Raw genomic sequence first — 17,992 nt, 5'->3', positions numbered from 1 at the left:
ATGACATGGATTTGGCAGCAGGAGGCACTTTAAAGCCTTTATCCCTGGAAGTTTAAGGACAGAGTGGCCTGCCTGTCTTCCGTCCTTGTTTATACCGCCTGGCCATGCCACTACCCAAGAAGGGAGTCATGAAGTGAATCTTTTCAGGATATGGGTGACTTTGAGCATAGTACAGACATACCATGTAGCAGGTCCTTTGTGTTAAGGGAATAGCTGAGGGAGGCCAAAAGAGACATAAAATGTTATCAGAGTCCCCTCTGAGGGGGACTGTGTTTCTGCTAAAGAGCTGTGGAGAAACTGGGACTTGAAGGAGAAAGGGTGTGGGGCTTTCTGGCAGCCTGATGAGGTTACCCCCGATCATCATACCTCCCTACTTCTGCTAATGGCAGTCTAGTTGGAAACAGGAACATCTGGACTCTTGCCTACCCATGGCAAGGGATGGGAGTGGTATGAGGGAGTGGTGTCTGTTTTTCACAACTAGCTCACAGGTAAACAGGGCCTGGGTTGGAGAGCAGAGCCTAAGCAGGAGGACCCTAAGAATCTCTTGGAAAGGGACCAACTTGCCCGTTGCCTGGGGAAAGAAGGCTCCACTCATTTCCCGGAGCACTTCAAACCCCTCCTCCAGCCCCAGGAGCCACCCAGCCCCAGCCCCTCAGCACTGCAGTGGCTCCACCCTTCCCACTCCAGCACTACTTGTCAGACCTGAGGGACGGTATAACCAGAGGAAGGGCAGCTCTGGGAAGCAGGCTGGCTCTCTCCTGGGACCTGAGCTGCTACTGGCCATGCCCTGGACTCTCCAGCCCAAGTGGCTGGCAGGCAAGGGACTGCCCCTTCTTGGAGCAATACTGCTACGGAAGACAGAGAAGAGGGAACCTCAATGGAAGCATTGGAGGGTAATGTACTGATCTCACCTGGGAAGAGCTGACTGGACTGCAGAGCCCCGTGGGGACTAAGCCAGCCATTGCATTGGGGCTTGATTTAGGGTGGAGCATACCACAGATAACCTGGGAAAGCTCAAAATAGAGAGGCGGGCCAAGGCCTCCAAAGAGAAAACGTGGCGACCTGTGACCGTTGCCTGTGGTTGGTTTGCCAGGAATGTGCTAGTCGAGCTGCATAACCATTGTGGAGAGAAGGCAAAGGGGGTTTGTTTGGTTTGGTTTGGTATTTTGAGCCCAGTCTTTAATCTAGTGACTTAATCAGACCAGAACAAGCCAGGAGACTTTATTTCTCACCTTCCCCATTCCCTATCTCTGGTTGGTCTTTCAGCCCAACTGGAAGCTGATGGGTGTAGTGGGTTCTGGCTTTCTCTCTGAATGTTTAACCTTCTTAAATACATTATCCTAGTGCCCAGATCACGTCAAGAGGGCAGCTGTAGGCTGACCATAATAAAACCTACCTAGCTTAGCTGCTCACAGTAACACTAAGAGTTGAGCTGATCCCTAGATTCCAGGCTCCTCACCAATCCTGACCACCCAGCACCCCGGACCTTGCAAAAGCTTCCCAGAGCTTCTAGCATAGGAATATTAGTGACCTGGGCCAGACGAGCTCTGTGGTAAGACAGAGTAGAGACCCAAGGCAGAAAACACCTGAGAGAGATCAAGTCATCCCTAGCTTCCTGGAACTGAGTTCCTAGGGCTCTGTTGTTTCAGCTGGAAACCCACCCGTACTACGACCTTCAGGTGAAGGTGCTGAGGGCCAGAAATGTCCAGCACATGGATAAATGTGAGTGAGTCTCACCCCATCTTTTCCTTTTCTCTACCGTGTTCTCAAAGCTGTGTGTGTGTGTACTCACTTGGAGTAGGATGGTAGGGTGGTGTTAATCATCAAGGGAGGGTGTCTTGATGTGAGGCAGGCAGGCAGGCAGGAACACTGGAGGGAGGGGTGAGTCGGGCAGACTTCAGCCTCCCCCTAACTCTAGGAGGCTTTGTGAAGGTGTGTTAGGCTCCCATTGTCACACATCAATGCCTGCTTTCCAGGGTCTTCGGCAGGACTCACACAGGGCACAGAATTTTATTGCCCGAGTCAGACAGTTTCAAAGAGCTACTCAGTGGTCTGTGCTTCCACAAGACCCTTTGAACTGTGGCTGCTGCAGGAGGTTTCTGTCAGCTGAGTGGGAAGTTTAACTGGCTAAGGTAGAGCCCAGAACACCAACACTCTCTCCCCTGCCACAGGCAGCAGCCTCCTTTCTTTTGGAGCCCAGCCTCCAGGAAACCTTTGCAACAATAGGTCTGATGTCAAGTCCCCTCCCCCTCTTACCTGCAGGGTCCAAAGCCGACTGCTATGTTCAACTATGGCTGCCCACAGCTTCTTTTAGCCCCACTAGGACAAGGACAGTGGTTGACTGCAGTGACCCAGAGTGGAATGAGACCTTTCACTTTCGGATCCACGGTGCCGTGAAGGTGTGTGCCAGTAAGGGGTTGGGCATTGGAGGCCAATGAGTCCCTCCACAAAACTGATCCTCCAGTCCTATCCCCAGAATGTCCTGAAGCTTGTCCTTTATGACAAGGATGTCCTGGACAGCGACAAGGTCTTCTCACTTCTGTTTGACCTGAGTACTCTCCAGCTAGGCCAGCCTTGCATAAAAAACTTCCCTCAGAAGCAGCAGGTAAGGACTAAACAGTGAGTAAATCTCTAGAAGACTCCCACCCCACCCCAGCCATGGACAGGCAGCCATCTTTGGCCTCAGTCATGGAACAGTACCTGGCACATTTTTTCTGAATGAATGAAACTCTACAGGAAATGCTACTACCCCCTAAGCCTATGAGAGGCCATTCCAGACCAATTTCCTGGGCCTTAGAGCTGAGCAAGGTTGGGAGGCAGGGGCATTCCCTGAGATGTTTGAAGGTTCTTGAAAACTGATACCTTTCTCACTCCTGTGTAGGACCCAAAAGAGCTGCAAGTAGAATTTACTCTGGAAAAGAGGTGAGTCTGGTTAGAGCTGGTGTCTCAACCCTCAAATCCCTCACTAGCCACGGAAGCCTGGCTTCAGGGAGGACAGCCTGGTTTTGATACCTACTTGCATGTTAGGTGACAAGTCTCCCTATCTATAGCTGTATCCTGCTTCCCAGGCTGCTTTGGTCATATAGTTTTACTAGCCATGGTAGAGGGTGTGATAACCCATGAGCTCTCCATCTTTTACAGTCAGATGCCTGCATCTGAAGTCATCACCAATGGTGTCCTGGTGGTGAGTAGGGAAGATGGGTATGGGACTGTGTGGGACTGGGGAGCAGGAGACTGAATTTATGATGCCCATAAGTCTCCAGAAGACACTTGGTCTCGGTCCTTCCTTAGAAGGCAGATATGCCTGGAGAATGAAGAACAAGAAGCTACCTCTACCCTGTATGGGCCTCACAGAGCTATTGCTCCCCTGGGACTCTGGCTGCTGAGGGAACACCATAATTCCCTTTTCCACCAAGGCCCACTTTTTTAAAAAGATTGATTGATTGATTGATTATATGTAAGTACATAGCTGTTTTTGAACACACCAGAAAAGGGCATCAGATCTCATTACAGATGGTTGTGAGCCACCATGTGGTTGCTGGGATTTGAACTCAGGACCTCTGGAAGAGCTCTTAACCACTGAGCCATCTCTCCAGCCCCCAAGGCCCACTTTTATAAGTCCTCAGGAAGAATATAGCACTACCTTGGGGACTGTCACAAAAGACCCTTGCCAATAAGGACCAAGGGTTGTTATAGCCCTTGCCCTAGTTATTTCTCCCTCCATCCTGGTCAGACCCTGGGATCTCCCTGATTCCTAAGGAATCTGCTTTCTTCAGGCTCACCCTTGTCTGAAAATTGAGGGCACAGTCACTGGACACAAGACAGCATCACTTGGAGAGTTCGGTGAGTCTTGTTCCTCGGCCTTAGAACTTGCCTTCTCCCTGTATCACATATGAAAGAGGTGGCTCTTAACATTTTCACTGCTTAAGGTAGGGAGAGGACAGCAGGGACTCAGCTGAGAGTGACCACCTCTGTGACCAGCCTGGACACACTCTTAAGATCTCAGAGGTGCAAGAAAACAAATCAATTGAGCAAATGCTTTTTAAGCCTTTACTCACATCCTAGCCACTAACATGTTACTAGCCCAGACAAGTCATCTGGTTAAACTTGAAGCTGGAAGGCAGGTGGCCTGGTCTGCTCCTAGGAACTGAAGTCATTTAGTTACTGTAGAAGACCTGAGAAGTTAGGAGAAGATAGTGTCTCTCCTTTCCACTTTGTGCAGTCTGCCCGTTTTGTGTAAAATTGAGGCCTCTGCCCTTCATGTAAAACCTCAGTCTTAAAAATAACAAAAGCCTGCCTAAGGAGATGGCTCAGTGGATAAAGTATTTGCTACACAAACTTGAGGACCTAAATTCAAAACCCTAGTATCTACTTCAAAACTAGTATCCCCACCTAGTATCCCCCAGGGCCATGGGGGACAGACACAGGAGGGTTGCTGGGGCTTGTTGGCTGCCAGCTTGGCTCTATATTCAAGGAGAGTCCTTATCTCAAGGGAATAAGATGGAGCGTGACAGAGTAGGACACTAACATCCTCTGACCTCCTTATGTGTGAATGGTCATGTATAGTCACAGCACACACACACACACATACACACACACACATACACACACATACACACACACACACATACACACACACACACATATATACACACACATACACACACACACATACACACACACACATACACACACACATACACACACATACACACACACATATATACACACACACATATACACACACACACACATATATATACACACACACACATATATACACACACATACACACACACACACACACATACACACACACACACACACACGGGGGGGGGGGGAGAAACACAACCTAAATAAAAATAACAAAATGTCTCAATTCAAAGTCCTGACATCATGGGACCTTAAGCAATCTCCAAAGAGTTAGACATGAGCTAACATAGAACGTCCTTAAAACTCACAACACAGAACGCACAGTGCTTCTCCCTGCCTTGTGGCCTCTCACTGCAATTTCTCTGCGGAGTGTTTGCTTTGATAAATGAACTGCTTAAATGTGTCCCTTGATCCAAATCATTCCTCTGAGAACCGAGAAGAGACACTCCCCACACGCACACAATAGCAGCATGGCAAGAAGTAAGAAGCCTGAGAAGTGCGGGGCGGGGGCCGTGAGTGCAGTCTGGCACAGAGGCAACTGCCTAGGAGGAGACTTCCAGGTGTGGGAGTGGAACCTGGCGGTGTGACCGTTAATGGAGAGAGAGTGGACCCTTCGGGAGAAATGCTGCTCTGGTGACATGGAGAATCATGGCATCTATTTGGTCCTATCTCCTCGCGGTGGCCATAGAAAGCAGCTGCGATCACTAACCTCTTTAGGTCACGCACCAATACACGGGAGAGCCACGACCAACCACAGATCTGGCACACCCCAAGGCCGTTCTCTTCACCGAAAGGTCTGGCATTTCTTCAGTGCATGGCATTGTGGTCTGACTCCGTCTCTGGCCATAAACCCTGGTGGGAGTGTAAAAGCAGCTTTTTGATGGTCTCACCTACTTCGGGGCATGTGAAGTCTAGATTCATCTTGTGCAAGGATAGGATCTCTGCTGCTGTCCTCCGACCCTTTAGGTCACTGTTGCTCCTGTGATGTGTTTGAGACCCAGACTTTCCTTCACTGCAGTGTGTGTGTCTTGGCCTGGGCATTAGACAGCTACCACTTCCCAAAGCTGCTAAGAAGTGACACAGGAAGAGACCCCACGTTCCTTGCCAATATACATGCAGCTCTATTCTCTTTTTCCCAGCCTGGGTCTCACCTAGATTGAGCTGACCTCCAACCCTTCTTCTTCTGCAACATATAACCATCTGTACCTAGATTGCTATTCTGCCTCCTTACCTCCTTGTCCGAGCCTCCACATTTTCCCAAGATCTATTACTTTTGGAAGCTAAGGACAAAGCAATCTGCTTTGGACACAAACCTCCCTCCCCTAAGCAAGGAACGGGATGTATGAATTGAGTCAAGAAAGTTGGGAATGTTAACAGTTGAAAAAATGGTAACTAATGCAATAATAAATGGATGTTTATATAATTAGTTATATGTTAGGTAATTAATATAGAAACTTCAAAGTCACCAGCCCCGGTAAGCTATGGGCTGACCCATTCCCTTCCCTCTTAGTATTTGTATGTTTCCCCAACCATATCAGGGCTGATTGGTTCCAGAACCCAAGAGCTCACGTTGTTCCCCCCCCCTGCCCCCTGTGGTCAAAGTGCTTGAGTGAGCAGGGAAACGGTGGGTAGGGGTCTGGGGAAGAGCAGGGATTACTGTCACCCCGGTGACTGTCCTGAGCCACACTTACATCTCCCCCTCACCGATCTCTGCCTCAGGCTCGAGGCAGATCCAGCTGGCAGTGCCTGGGGCCTATGAAAAGCCAAAAGAGTTAGTGCCTCTGCAGCCGACCATGGAGTCAGGTCTCCCAGAGACCTTTACCTTCCACACGAACCCAGTGCTGAGCCCCAAGCTGTATGTAGAGATGCAGGTAAAGCTCCTAGTTTAACATGTAAGTGAGCTATGGCAAGGAAGAAATAATGGAATGAGCCCATGTAGAAAGAGACTCCAGAGTGTCTGGGAGGCACATCTTCCATCCCAAATCGCTCCTTGCTCTTCTCCACAGAATGGCTCAAGTGATGAGCTAGAGGCTCAGACCAACAAGACAGACAAAGCAAGCATCCTGCTCTCCTCTCTGCCCCTCAACCAGGAGTTAACGGAACTTGTGGACCTGGAGGGGGTAAGGTTTAGTCTGGTGTTAGGGACTCCTGTCTGCCCCGTGATCACCAAGAGAGGTCTAGGGCCCACACTGGCCAGTTACCTGAACACTAAGGGCCACAGATGTGTGTTTGTGGGGGAGGTCTGACTCTACTTACTCAGGGATGAGGGGACTACTGTCTTTCTCTTTCAGGGCCAGCAGGTGACTCTGAGGATGAAGGCAGACATGAGATTGAGGTGCGATTGCTAGTGGAAGGCCTTGGGGCTTGGCTGGAAGTGGGAAATACTCCAGGGGGTTTGCTTTCCTGCCTATTTGGGTCAGACCATTGGGGACCACCTCCTACCCGTGGAAGACCCCTGGGGTCTTTTCTGTGAGGCTTTCCAGAATGTAGACTGGACTCCATACTCAATTCACTCCATCTGAAGCAGCTCTGAGGACTTAAAAGTGCGCCTCGGTTTTGAGCTCTGTGGTGGGGAGCTGGAATTCCTGGACAAGAGGAAGCAGGTAGCATCCAAGGCCCTGCAGCAAGTGATGGGATTGAGCGAGGCTCCACACTGTGACCAGGTAAGGGGTGGAGGATGCACTTGGCTAAATCCAGCCTATCCCCTTGAGGGCTCTTAGATATGGATAAGGAGTGACAGGAAGTGCAGAGGAAGAATAGGCAGCAGAGGGTGCAGAGAGCAAATGGGCTGGTTCACTTGAGCCAGTGGCCACAACCAGCCTCAGGAATCAGAATAAGGACTTACACAATCCTGGCTGTGGGTGGACACCTTTAGCAGCTTGGGCTGTCCGAACCAGAATACTGCAGCTGAGTGCTTTAAACAACAGAAATTCAAGTTCTCATGGAGCCATCTTTCTGACTGACAGACATCTGCTTTCACATGGTCACCCCCCAAACCCCGTGTGTGTGTGTGTGTGTGTGTGTGTGTGTGTTTGTGTGTCTGTGTGTGTGTCTGTGTGTGTGTCTGTGTGTGTGTGTGTCTGTGTCTGTGTGTCTGTGTGTGTGTGTGTCTGTGTGTGTGTCTGTGTGTGTGTGTCTGTATCTGCATGTGGGTGGTGTGTGTGTATATGCAAGTGTATACCTGTGTGCGTGTTCACATGTGTACATGTGTGTGTCTGTGTATGTGAGTGTGTGTCTGTATCTGCATGTGGGTGGTGTGTGTGTGTGTGTATGCATGCGTGTGCACCCAGGAGCAGAAGTTTTCTTCTCCCCTAACCTCCCTTTTGAGACAGTCTCACTATGTAGTCCCAACTGGCCTCAAACTCACTTTGTAGACCAGGTAGGCCTCAAACTCACAGAGAATCAATTGCCTCTGCCTCCCAAGTGTAGTAAAGGCAAGTGCCACTACACCCACCTCCAAATGATTTTTTTAGTGATGAGTATTACTACTATGTAGCAGAGACCTGACCTCATATGTTATTCAAACTTGTCTTGAACTTAAGATCCCCTGCCTCAGTCTCCCAAGTGCTAGTATTCCAGGGTGTCCTACCCTGGCCAGCCCTCTTTCTCTTCTTGTTAGGACACCAGTTCTGCCAGGTTGAGGCCTTCTTCTAGTACCTGATTCTAACCACATTACTTCCCCTTATAGGCTTTATCTACAAACAGAGTCCTCTTTGAGGGGTAGGGCCTCAACAAATTAATTTTTTCCTTTAAAAAAAATTTTCTATCATATATTATAACCTATAGCTTCCCTTCCTTCCCCTCCCCAAGTCTTTTCCACCTACCTCTCTTCCAGACCCACCCAACTTCTGCCTCCCAGAGACATCCACCAAACACTACATAACCACTTCCAATAAGACCATGCACTTTCATCACATCAAGGCTGGGTGAGGCAACCCAGTAGGAGGAAAGTGTCCTACATCAGGCAAAAGAGTCAGAGACAGCCTCTGCCCCCACTGTTAGGAGCCCACAAGAGCATCAAGCTACTCGGCCATAGCATATATGCAGAGGACCTTAGCAAACTTCCTTGCCTTTGTGAGCCTCCATGAGTCTCAGTCAGTGACCCCTCCAAGACCCAGAGAAGCTAAGTAACAAGGAGGGCTTATGGGGGGTGCAAGGATCTCCCTGGGAAGGGGGAATACAATAGATTTCAGTGGGGATGAAGGAATGGGAGCAGGTGGGGTTGGGAACAGGAGGGATCAATTTGGGAGGGAAAAAATACTGGGAGAAACAACTGGAATGGGAAGGGCATTTGGGGGTCAAGGTGGAACCTAATATAATGGAAACTGCATAGAATCTAAGAGAGTAACCCTAGCAAAGACTCCTAGCAATGGGGAACTGGGGTGTGAACCAGCCATCTTCTGTAACCAAGCTAGGCCTCAAGTGGAGAGATTAGGACACCAACCCAGTGACAAAATAGTCAACCTATAGTTTGTCCTGCCTTCAGAGTGTTCTGGGATCTCGCACACCCGTTTTGTTATCTATAACATGGGGAGGGGCGCTCACTGGGTTTCCGGGAGAATTCAGTGAGCTAGTACATGGCAGTGGAGAAGCGGTAATACATACAGTCCAGTGTCACTGCTATCAAACCATCGCTGTGTTCAGGTACCTGTGATAGCCGTGTTAGGCTCTGGGGGTGGAACCAGAGCCATGACCTCCCTGTACGGCAGCCTGGCCGGGCTGCAGGAGCTTGGTCTTCTGGATGCTGTGACCTACCTGAGTGGGGTTTCTGGGTCTTCCTGGTAAGTGAGGTGGAATAGAGCATGGAGCAGAAGTGAGCTATGGGTGGGTAAGGATGTCCAGGTAGTCCAGTGGAGTCTCTGATGTGGTCTGGGAGCCTGCCCTCATGGGGTCAGGGTGAGAGGGAATGCTGGGTTCCAGGGATGTGTCTGAGTGGGGGAGCAGGATGGCAGGTGTTTATAACAGTAGGAAGGTCTGTCCTCTAACTCCCAGGCATCCCCCCCTCCCATCTGCAGGTGCATCTCTACGCTCTACAAAGATCCATCCTGGTCCCAGAAGACTTTGCAGGACCCCATTAAACATGCCTCTGCTCGAGTCTGCAGCAGTAAAATAGGGCTGCTGTCCCCGGAGCAGTTTGAGTACTACTCCCAGGAGAAGAGGGTCTGGGAGAGCAGAGGCCACAGCATGTCCTTCACGGACCTGTGGGGCCTCATCATTGAGTATTTCCTGAACCAGGAGGTAAGAGAACAGGAAGTGAATACCTTCTTTCTATCCCAGCTCACCTGCCACACTTTTCTTCTGTCTTACTCCTGTCTTACTCCTGGGGTGAGCCCAGGAAAAGCTGTTTTCAAAGTGGTTCCTGCCTGCCTCTGAAGTGCAGCACCATGCCCACCCATTGGCAAATGAAGCTCTGACCCTGTCACCAGGGCAGTTGCTCCTAGACCTGCAGGCCTAGTCAGTCAGAGGCAGAAGGTTCAGAGCAGCTGAGCCATAGTATGTAGCTCTTGTTTGGAAGTGTGTGCCTCCTGTGGTAGTACATTTCTACCATAAGAACTGATATCTCCCAGTGATTTTCTTTTTTAAAAAGTTTTAAATTAATTATTAATTATATATAAGTCATATATATTTATATATAAAACACACACACACACACACACACACACACATACACATGCTGTTGCTGTCTTTAGACACACCAGAAGAGGGCATCAAATCCTATTTCACAGATGGCTGTGAGCCCCCATGTGGTTGCTGGGAATTGAACTCAGGACCTCTTCTGGTGTGTCTGAAGACAGCTACAGTGTACTCACATAAAATAAATCAAGAAGAAGGAGGAGGAGGAGGAAGAGGAAGAAGAAGAAAGAAAGAAAGGGAAAGAAAACAAAAAAGGAAATTAGACAGGCTTTTCAGTGATTCCCTACAACTGTGGGTCTAGCTCTCTCTCTGCTGATATGGTTTCTGGAATGACAAAGGATGGGGAGGGTGGTCCCAGAGGCACTGGGATTACAAAGATCCTTGCAGGGGTCTTAGCTCAGCTGCAGCCTAAAGCTATAGTCTGTCCTTGACAATGTGAAATCTCTCTTGTGGGTGCACCACATCCTTCAGGGTGCTGACATCAAGTCCTGGGAATAGAGAACAGACCAGGAATCCCCCAAAGCCAAGCTGTCTACTTTCTCTCCTGCTCAGAAAAATCCTGCCAAGCTGTCAGACCAACAAGAAATGGTCAGCCAGGGTCAGAACCCTTACCCCATCTACTCATGCATCAATGTCCACCAAAACATCAGTGGGGAAGACTTTGCAGGTACCTGGATGTAGAGACAAAGGATGGAGACCTGAAGGGAGGGTGAAGAAGATGGGGCTATTAGGTACATAAGGGAGGTGCTTACAATCAGGGACATTGGTGAATAGCTGAATTGCTGGTTTGGGGAAGACAAGGTTTCTGCTCAGTCACCAGGACACTGGTTACTTTGTTCTCTCCAGAGTGGTGCGAGTTCACCCCCTATGAGGTCGGTTTCCCCAAGTACGGGGCTTACATTCCCACGGACTGTTTTGGCTCTGAGTTCTTCATGGGCCGGTTGCTGCAGCGCTGGCCAGAGCCCCGCATCTGTTACCTGCAGGGTGAGTCTAGACTTCGAAGCTCGGAGAGAGGTAGGACTGGATCCAGGCTCTGACCAGAGACCCTGCCCATCTCTGTAGGTATGTGGGGAAGTGCTTTTGCAGCCAGCCTGTATGAGATCTTCCAGAAGTTGAGAGGCCCAAGCCTGGGCTTTCTGGACTGGCACAGGGGCAGCGTCAGTGTCACAGGTAAGAGCAGAGACCCTGTTCAGCCACCACCACTTGCCAGCAATTCATCAGGGTCCTGGCGGAGGGATGAAGAATGAGAGAGACGGACAAAAGATGGCTTCTCTTCTCACTGTATTTCATTGCCTCCCATTTAGATGACTGGCCACAGTTACGGAAGCAGGACCCCACACGGCTACCTACCAGGCTCATCAAACCAAAGAGTTTCTTCTCTGAGGCTATGCTGGACATATTCACCTCCCGCTTTACTTGTGCCCAGACCTTTAACTTTACCCGAGGGCTCTGCCTGTACAAGGACTACGCTGCTAGCAAAGGCTTCGTGGTCTCTGAAGATGCATGGCATCCACATGGTGAGTTACAGACAGTTGTGAGCTGCCATGTGGGTGCTGGGATTTGAACCTCGGGTCCTCTGGAAAAGCAGTCAGTGCTCTTAACCTCTGAGCCACCCATCCTGGGAAGGGGGAGTTATAAGTAATTCTTCCTATTACTACACATCTGGCCAGCATTGTCTTTTCTCTGCGTATTGGAGGAGGTAAAGTCATGGGCTCTTGCTACTGGTGGGGAAGGATTTTCTGACTGCCAAGAGTTGAAAGGGAGGGTAGGAGGATAGGGTGAGGGACTCTGTGGCTGTTGGGAGGCAGGGAAATTCTTGAGACTTTGTCAATACAAAGAGAAGAGGGTTACTAGCCAGAGCAGCTGTACTTATCCCTGTGCGCCTTACAGACAAGAACCCTGATGCCTGTCCCAACGAGCTCACGCCCACGAAGGACTTCCTGTCCTTAGTAGATGGAGGCTTTGCCATCAACTCACCATTTCCACTGATCCTGCAGCCGCAGCGGGCCGTGGACCTCATCGTGTCCTTTGACTATTCCTTGGAAGCCCCTTTTGAGGTGAGGATGGAGGCAGGGGTCTTCTAGAGAAGTAGAGGGGAGGAGAAGAAATCTCTGCTGAGAGGCCCGACTGGGTCTGGGTGTTACCGTTGGTGGGTGGGTGCTTTTTAAACATTGTTGACAACCCAGATCTCTCAGCTGGATAATTCTGGGATTATAAAAGGGTGTGTAAAGAGAGTCTCGGCTGTCTTCCAGACTCTGTCCTAGAACCTGCCCAATTATGGTAGGGTTGCTGTCCTTTGTTACTATGGCAACACCAGCCATGAAAATCCTCTTAGGGAGACACCTGCAAGGAGTGCCTCAAAATCTGTAGGCAGTGGATGGATGCCATCAATCAAATGTGGGTCTGGTGGTCTCTCTGACTTCCTCTTCATCCCCCTTGTCTAATGACTGCCTAGGATTGAAGAACAGATTGAAAACCCCTCCAACACTGCCCTTGTAACCAAGAAAACAGAGGACGGGTTGGAGAAGGGGTGGAGACACTTCTTTCCAACTGTCTTAGGGATTCTATTGCTGTGAAAAGATATCGTGACCATGGCAACTCTTATAAAGAACAACATCTAACTGGTTTTGGAGCTTTTAGTTCATAGCATAGCAGCCTGCTGGCAGACATGGTGATGGAGAGGTAGCTAAGAGTTTTGCATCTGGATCTGCAGGCAGCAGGGAGAGAATGAGACACACTTCCTCCAACAAGGCCAAGCCTCCTAATAGTGCCACTCCCTATGGGCCTATGGAGGCGATTTTTATTCACACCACCATACCGCCTTTATTTGGCAAATAGAAAGGTGTCTCAGAAAGTCACTCAGATATACAGAGCTAGCATGAAGCCTGAGTGTGTGGGAGTCCAGCTGGGGGCCAGAAGCTTTCCTCTCCATCCAGGCCCTGAAGGTGACAGAGAAGTACTGCAGGGACAGAGGGATCCCCTTCCCAAGGATTGAGGTGGACCCCAAGGACTCTGAGGACCTCCGTGAATGCTATCTGTTCACCGAGGCGGAGGACCCCTGCTCGCCCATAGTGCTGCATTTCCCTCTTGTCAACAGGACCTTTCGCACACACCTGGCCCCAGGTAAGGGGAAGTCAGAAGCCTGCTCTAGCCTCCAGGGGAGGGTGGGATGCTAGTCTGAGAGCATTGCTTCTGGAGGGCCTGGGTTAACCACTGATGCCCTCCACAGCCTGGACCTCTGTGTCCATTATGAAGAACCATCTCTTCCTAATGGGCCTGAGAGTTAAGACAGTCTCTCTCAGGGCAAGCCAGATCACCTGTGCAGCGAAGTGTCCACAACGATCAGTTCCCCATCAGTTTCACAGAGGGTTCCAGCCTTGTCTTTCGTTTCCCACCCCCAGGTGTGGAACGACAAACAGCTGAGGAGAAGGCCTTTGGGGACTTTATCATCAACGGTCCGGATACTGCCTATGGAATGATGAACTTTACCTATGAGCCCAAGGAGTTTGATCGGCTGGTGACCCTGAGTCGATACAATGTCTTGAACAACATGGACACTATCAGGCATGCCCTCCAGCTGGCTCTGGACCGGCGGCAGTCTGGGGGAAGGGTTGGAGGCTGACCAGATGAGAGTCAGAGGACCGTGTTGGAGATGTGATGGAGGACCTCAAGCAGAGCATGCTGAGGAAGTGTGAAGACTTTAAGGAGTTTCTCTTTCCCACTTCTCTCTGAGTGCTTGGGGATTCTGTGCAGGACAGAACAAAGTTCCTATTATATTGGGGTGTAGAGAGAACCAGGCAGCAGCTTCATCAGAGGGCCCACCCCCTCACCACAGCAGGACCTCTGGAAACAACCCAGGCACTAAGAGCTTCACCACAGAGAGCTGAGGGGTGAGGATCCAGCTGTCTTTCTTATACTGATGTAGAGCTACAGCTGCTCACACTTTCTCAGAGTGGTCCAGCTCTGACCCGCTCCAAAGCACCTGAACTCAGTGATGCCAAGAATAAACAGGAACTATGTGGGTTGTCAGCCTATGGACCTGAGCCCATGTTCTACTGGTTCTTCTCTGCATCCTAGCCTCAGAGGTCACCAGGCTTCCCCCTACTAAGGCTCACGAAATTTGTACCAAGATGACCCATCCTGATAGGTGTACACATCACTTTACCCATACCATGTTGTTGCCACACAGCGCAGATATAGTCTTCCCGTTCTCAGGAGACAATGGGTTGTTTAGATGGGGGCAGAGTGAATGGAAAATTACATACATTGTATATGTGGGTATATATTCCCATCTATGGTGGGCTAGTTAGTACTTGTTCCTTCACATGGGATGGGCAAATGAGGTGGGGGTGGACCTAGCCTGGATTCCTGCATCTGATGATCTACATAGCTCCCCCCCCCCTCTTTCCCATCTCTCCTGATCCACTTGGGACTGTAAGACCCAAATTGAGTCTTAGCTACTTGAGGCTCCCATGAATGAGACGAGAGATTGGGGATTGATGCAAAAGCAAGAGGTTTATTAGGCCAGTGCACTGGGGTGGCCTACATCCAGAGGAGAGGCAACCCCAAGCCCTCTGTGAGTATAGGTTTTATACACTTAGTAATGGTTGGGTTACAGCGATGGAGACTAGGCATGCAAGCACTGGTGGGTTTAGTTGACTTTTAAATCTATTGACTGCTGCCAATGTGGGTTGCATCTCAGGACCTATGTCCTACATTCCAGGGGCTGACCAGAAAAGACACTTCTCCTCAAGAAGAAATACTGCTTGGCACCTGCCTGGGTCATATATTAAGGCTCTTCCCCTACATTCCAGAGGCTGTCCAGATAAGGTTGAAACACTCCTTCCTGGAGGGTGCGGGACCGCAAACAGCCCTTAGTAGAAGAGAAGAGCTGTAAGACCCTCACTGGGAGGGGGAAGCTGTAAGAAGGGTGTGGGAGTATAAAAGCCCTTAGGATCCTTCAGGACCTTCCAAATATTGAGAGCTTCTCCAGAATAAGTAGATTTCCAAACTGTAAAGAGAAGATCCATCCTGGTCAGGCTGTCTCCCTCTGATTTGTCTCCTTGGCCTCATCTTCCTCACTCAACTGTGCTCTGGTGCCAAGCCATCTGATGCTGAATAGTGCCCAAGTTTCTGTGCTCAGTGGATCCTTTGCTCACACATGTGCACATACAAGCAAGCACACATGAGTGCTTCAAAGACCAAATTTACAACTTACAGTTCCTCTTTCAGTTGGGATGCCCCTTTTCTGGGAGTGTCACCTGCCTTAACTTTGACGAGAAGGCCCTCGTTCTATCGCTTGTCTACAATAGCTCAAGTCCCATCTGTGTTCTGAGTCCCATGTGTCCTGGGGCTCAAGCCTCCTGCTGATATGAAGGTAAATAGGGTCTGGAGGCCCAGTGCTTTGGACTGACATACAGTAAACCAGCTTGGCTCTTCCCCCTCTCTTACTGCTGCCTGTCTCTGGCCACCACCCAGGCACCCTTTGACTTCAGCAATGGGAGGTTTACTTGGAAGGTCCCTTGTGGCCATTGTCAATACTGTGTGCCTGTCACTGCTGATGACAATTTTTATTGGACTCTCATAATCGTTAGGACTTTCCGCTGATAGGATGCATAGCTAGAATCCTTATTCCGTCTTCAAGGCTTAGGGAATCAAGCTGACCTCTGGCTCCCATTGGAAGGGAGGGGCTTCTGTCTGCTTAGCCAGGCACTGAGAGAGAATAGTTGACCCTGGGTTTCCTGGGGCACTCCTATCCTTTTTCTCAAAGTGGGGTCTGCACCTGGCTTCACTGGGAGCTGCAGCAAGGCAGATGGCCAGGTCGCATTCCTTTTCCCAGCACCCCAACTTTGTGCCCCCCTGGGACTCTGATTAAGGCTTTCACAATAAGGCTGGGGATAATTTTGCCTGGGTTTCCTCTGGCACCAAGTGACCTGACCTGCTTTTTCTGCCTCCCTGAGCCTTTACTACTTTATTTCCCTTTCTTTCCTTGGTTCCTTAACCACTTCAGAGGTTTTCTGGGAACAAATCAGGGTCTGTTAAAAAAAAAATCTTTCGGGGCTGGAGAGATGGCTCAGTGGTTAAGAGCACTGACTTCTCTTCCAGAGGTCCTGAGTTCAAATCTCAGCAACCACATGGTGGTTCACAATCATCTGTAATGAGACCCAATGCCCTCTTCTGATGTGTCTGAAGACAGTACAGTGTACTCATATACATAAAATAAGTAAACCTTTAAAAACAGAGAAAACACCCATCTCATTCTTTTCCATCACACATCATTTATTTGGTTTCAAATATAGCACCCCCCCACCCCAAGGTGTTGGTGTTTTGAGACAGGATTTCTCTGTAGCCCTGGCTGTCCTGGATCTCACTTTGTAGATCACGGTGGCCTCAAACTCACAGAGATCCACCTGCCTCTGCCTCATGAGTGTTGGGATTAAAAGTGTGCGTCTGGCCTGACAAGGTTTTCTAACCTTACAGTCACTATCACCTGCCTCCGCCTCCTTAGTGCCCGGATTACATACCCAGTTACAAAGGATCTTTTTGAGTGATTTTAAAGACATTTCTGTGTTGTGAAATGCCACTCTTCTGTTTACTATGCTTTTTATTTCCCACCTGAGCACATGTGGATATCAGAGGACAACTTGCAGGACTTGGTCCTCTTAGTTCACCACTTGGGTCCCAGGTACAGCTTAGGTCTTCAGGCTCAGTGGCAAATCTTTATCCACTGCGCCACCACACCAGCTCAGAATCCAGTTTTAATGATTGCTTGAATTGATTTCCCCAGATTGCAACCCTAGTTAGCCCCAAATAAATGTTGGTCATATTCTTCTTTTCTCATCCAAATTGGTTCTATTTTCAGGGCTTGAGTGCAATGGTAGTCTAGAATCTACCCGAGTACTTCCGGATTGCTTTAGCTCTTGTTCATGGCAAACTATTGGAGGGAGGCTGGACCAGAACCACGGGACGCTCCTGAGACACACTCCTATTTCATAAGCTTAAAGCTCACATACCTGCTGTACCACTTCCAAACCAAAGTAATGGCTGAGGAATTTTTGCTTAAACTTTTCTTCGGCTCTTTTCTGTGAAATCCCAGAGTGTGTAATCTAAACCAAACATCTCTCCAGCCCTTCATGGGCTGCAGTGTAGCACTCCAGATTCCAAAACACCAGCAGGGACTGGAAAGTGACCATGCCCCAAGCAGAGGCCCCAGAGGTGGGAACCAGACCTGTTCTCACTGCCCTGACTCCTGGTAGAGCAACATTTGTCAAGTGAGTGTCAGGTATGGCTGGATGGAATCCTAGCCTTCGATCTGACTGGAGCCTGTCCTTTCCAGTTGCCCCAGAATGCAGGAGGGACTGGTGGTCTTTCCTGCTTTGCTCTGAGCAGGTCTGAGCAGGAAGCTCTCCTGTCAGCTGTCAACAGCATGAATAACTACTTCCTCACAGAGCAAGCACACAGACCCACCCCTGGTAATTACTGCTCTGAGTGTCACACCTGTCTTACCTTATAGTTCCTGTCACCTGCTCACCACTGCAGGGCTTTTTACCAAAAGAACTGAGACTCAGTGGGACACCAGTCCCTTCTCTTCACCAGCTGTTTCCTTGCCTCTGGGACACTATTGTGGAATGCTATTCCGAGGAAAGGTACAGGAAGAACCTTCCTAGAATTAAAATTATCAGGGAAGAGTTGAGCCCTCAAATGA

The 17,992-nt window shown here is 49.6% G+C and overlaps 1 protein-coding gene across 1 annotated transcript; it reads left to right on the top strand.

Annotated features, from left to right (window-relative positions):
• Positions 1 to 782: 782 nt before the first annotated feature.
• Positions 783 to 13,927, top strand: PLA2G4F (phospholipase A2 group IVF; the record flags this gene model as incomplete). The annotated part of the gene is given in 21 exon segments (XM_080931533.1): positions 783 to 893; positions 1,650 to 1,722; positions 2,263 to 2,399; positions 2,477 to 2,605; positions 2,882 to 2,922; positions 3,142 to 3,184; positions 3,777 to 3,843; positions 6,373 to 6,539; positions 6,543 to 6,545; positions 6,660 to 6,773; positions 6,945 to 6,988; positions 7,181 to 7,316; positions 9,298 to 9,434; positions 9,669 to 9,891; positions 10,840 to 10,954; positions 11,134 to 11,271; positions 11,350 to 11,457; positions 11,592 to 11,804; positions 12,178 to 12,344; positions 13,224 to 13,410; positions 13,689 to 13,927. Coding segments are annotated over 21 exon segments (2,574 nt in total). The 3' UTR covers positions 13,910 to 13,927.
• Between the last annotated feature and the right edge of the window lie 4,065 nt (positions 13,928 to 17,992).

Source organism: Micromys minutus, assembly GCF_963924665.1.
Source record: "Micromys minutus genome assembly, chromosome: 17".
NCBI classification, from domain to species: domain Eukaryota; kingdom Metazoa; phylum Chordata; class Mammalia; order Rodentia; family Muridae; genus Micromys; species Micromys minutus.
The sequence above is the reverse complement of the archived record's forward strand: the minus strand, read 5'-3'. Positions and strand labels throughout refer to the sequence as shown.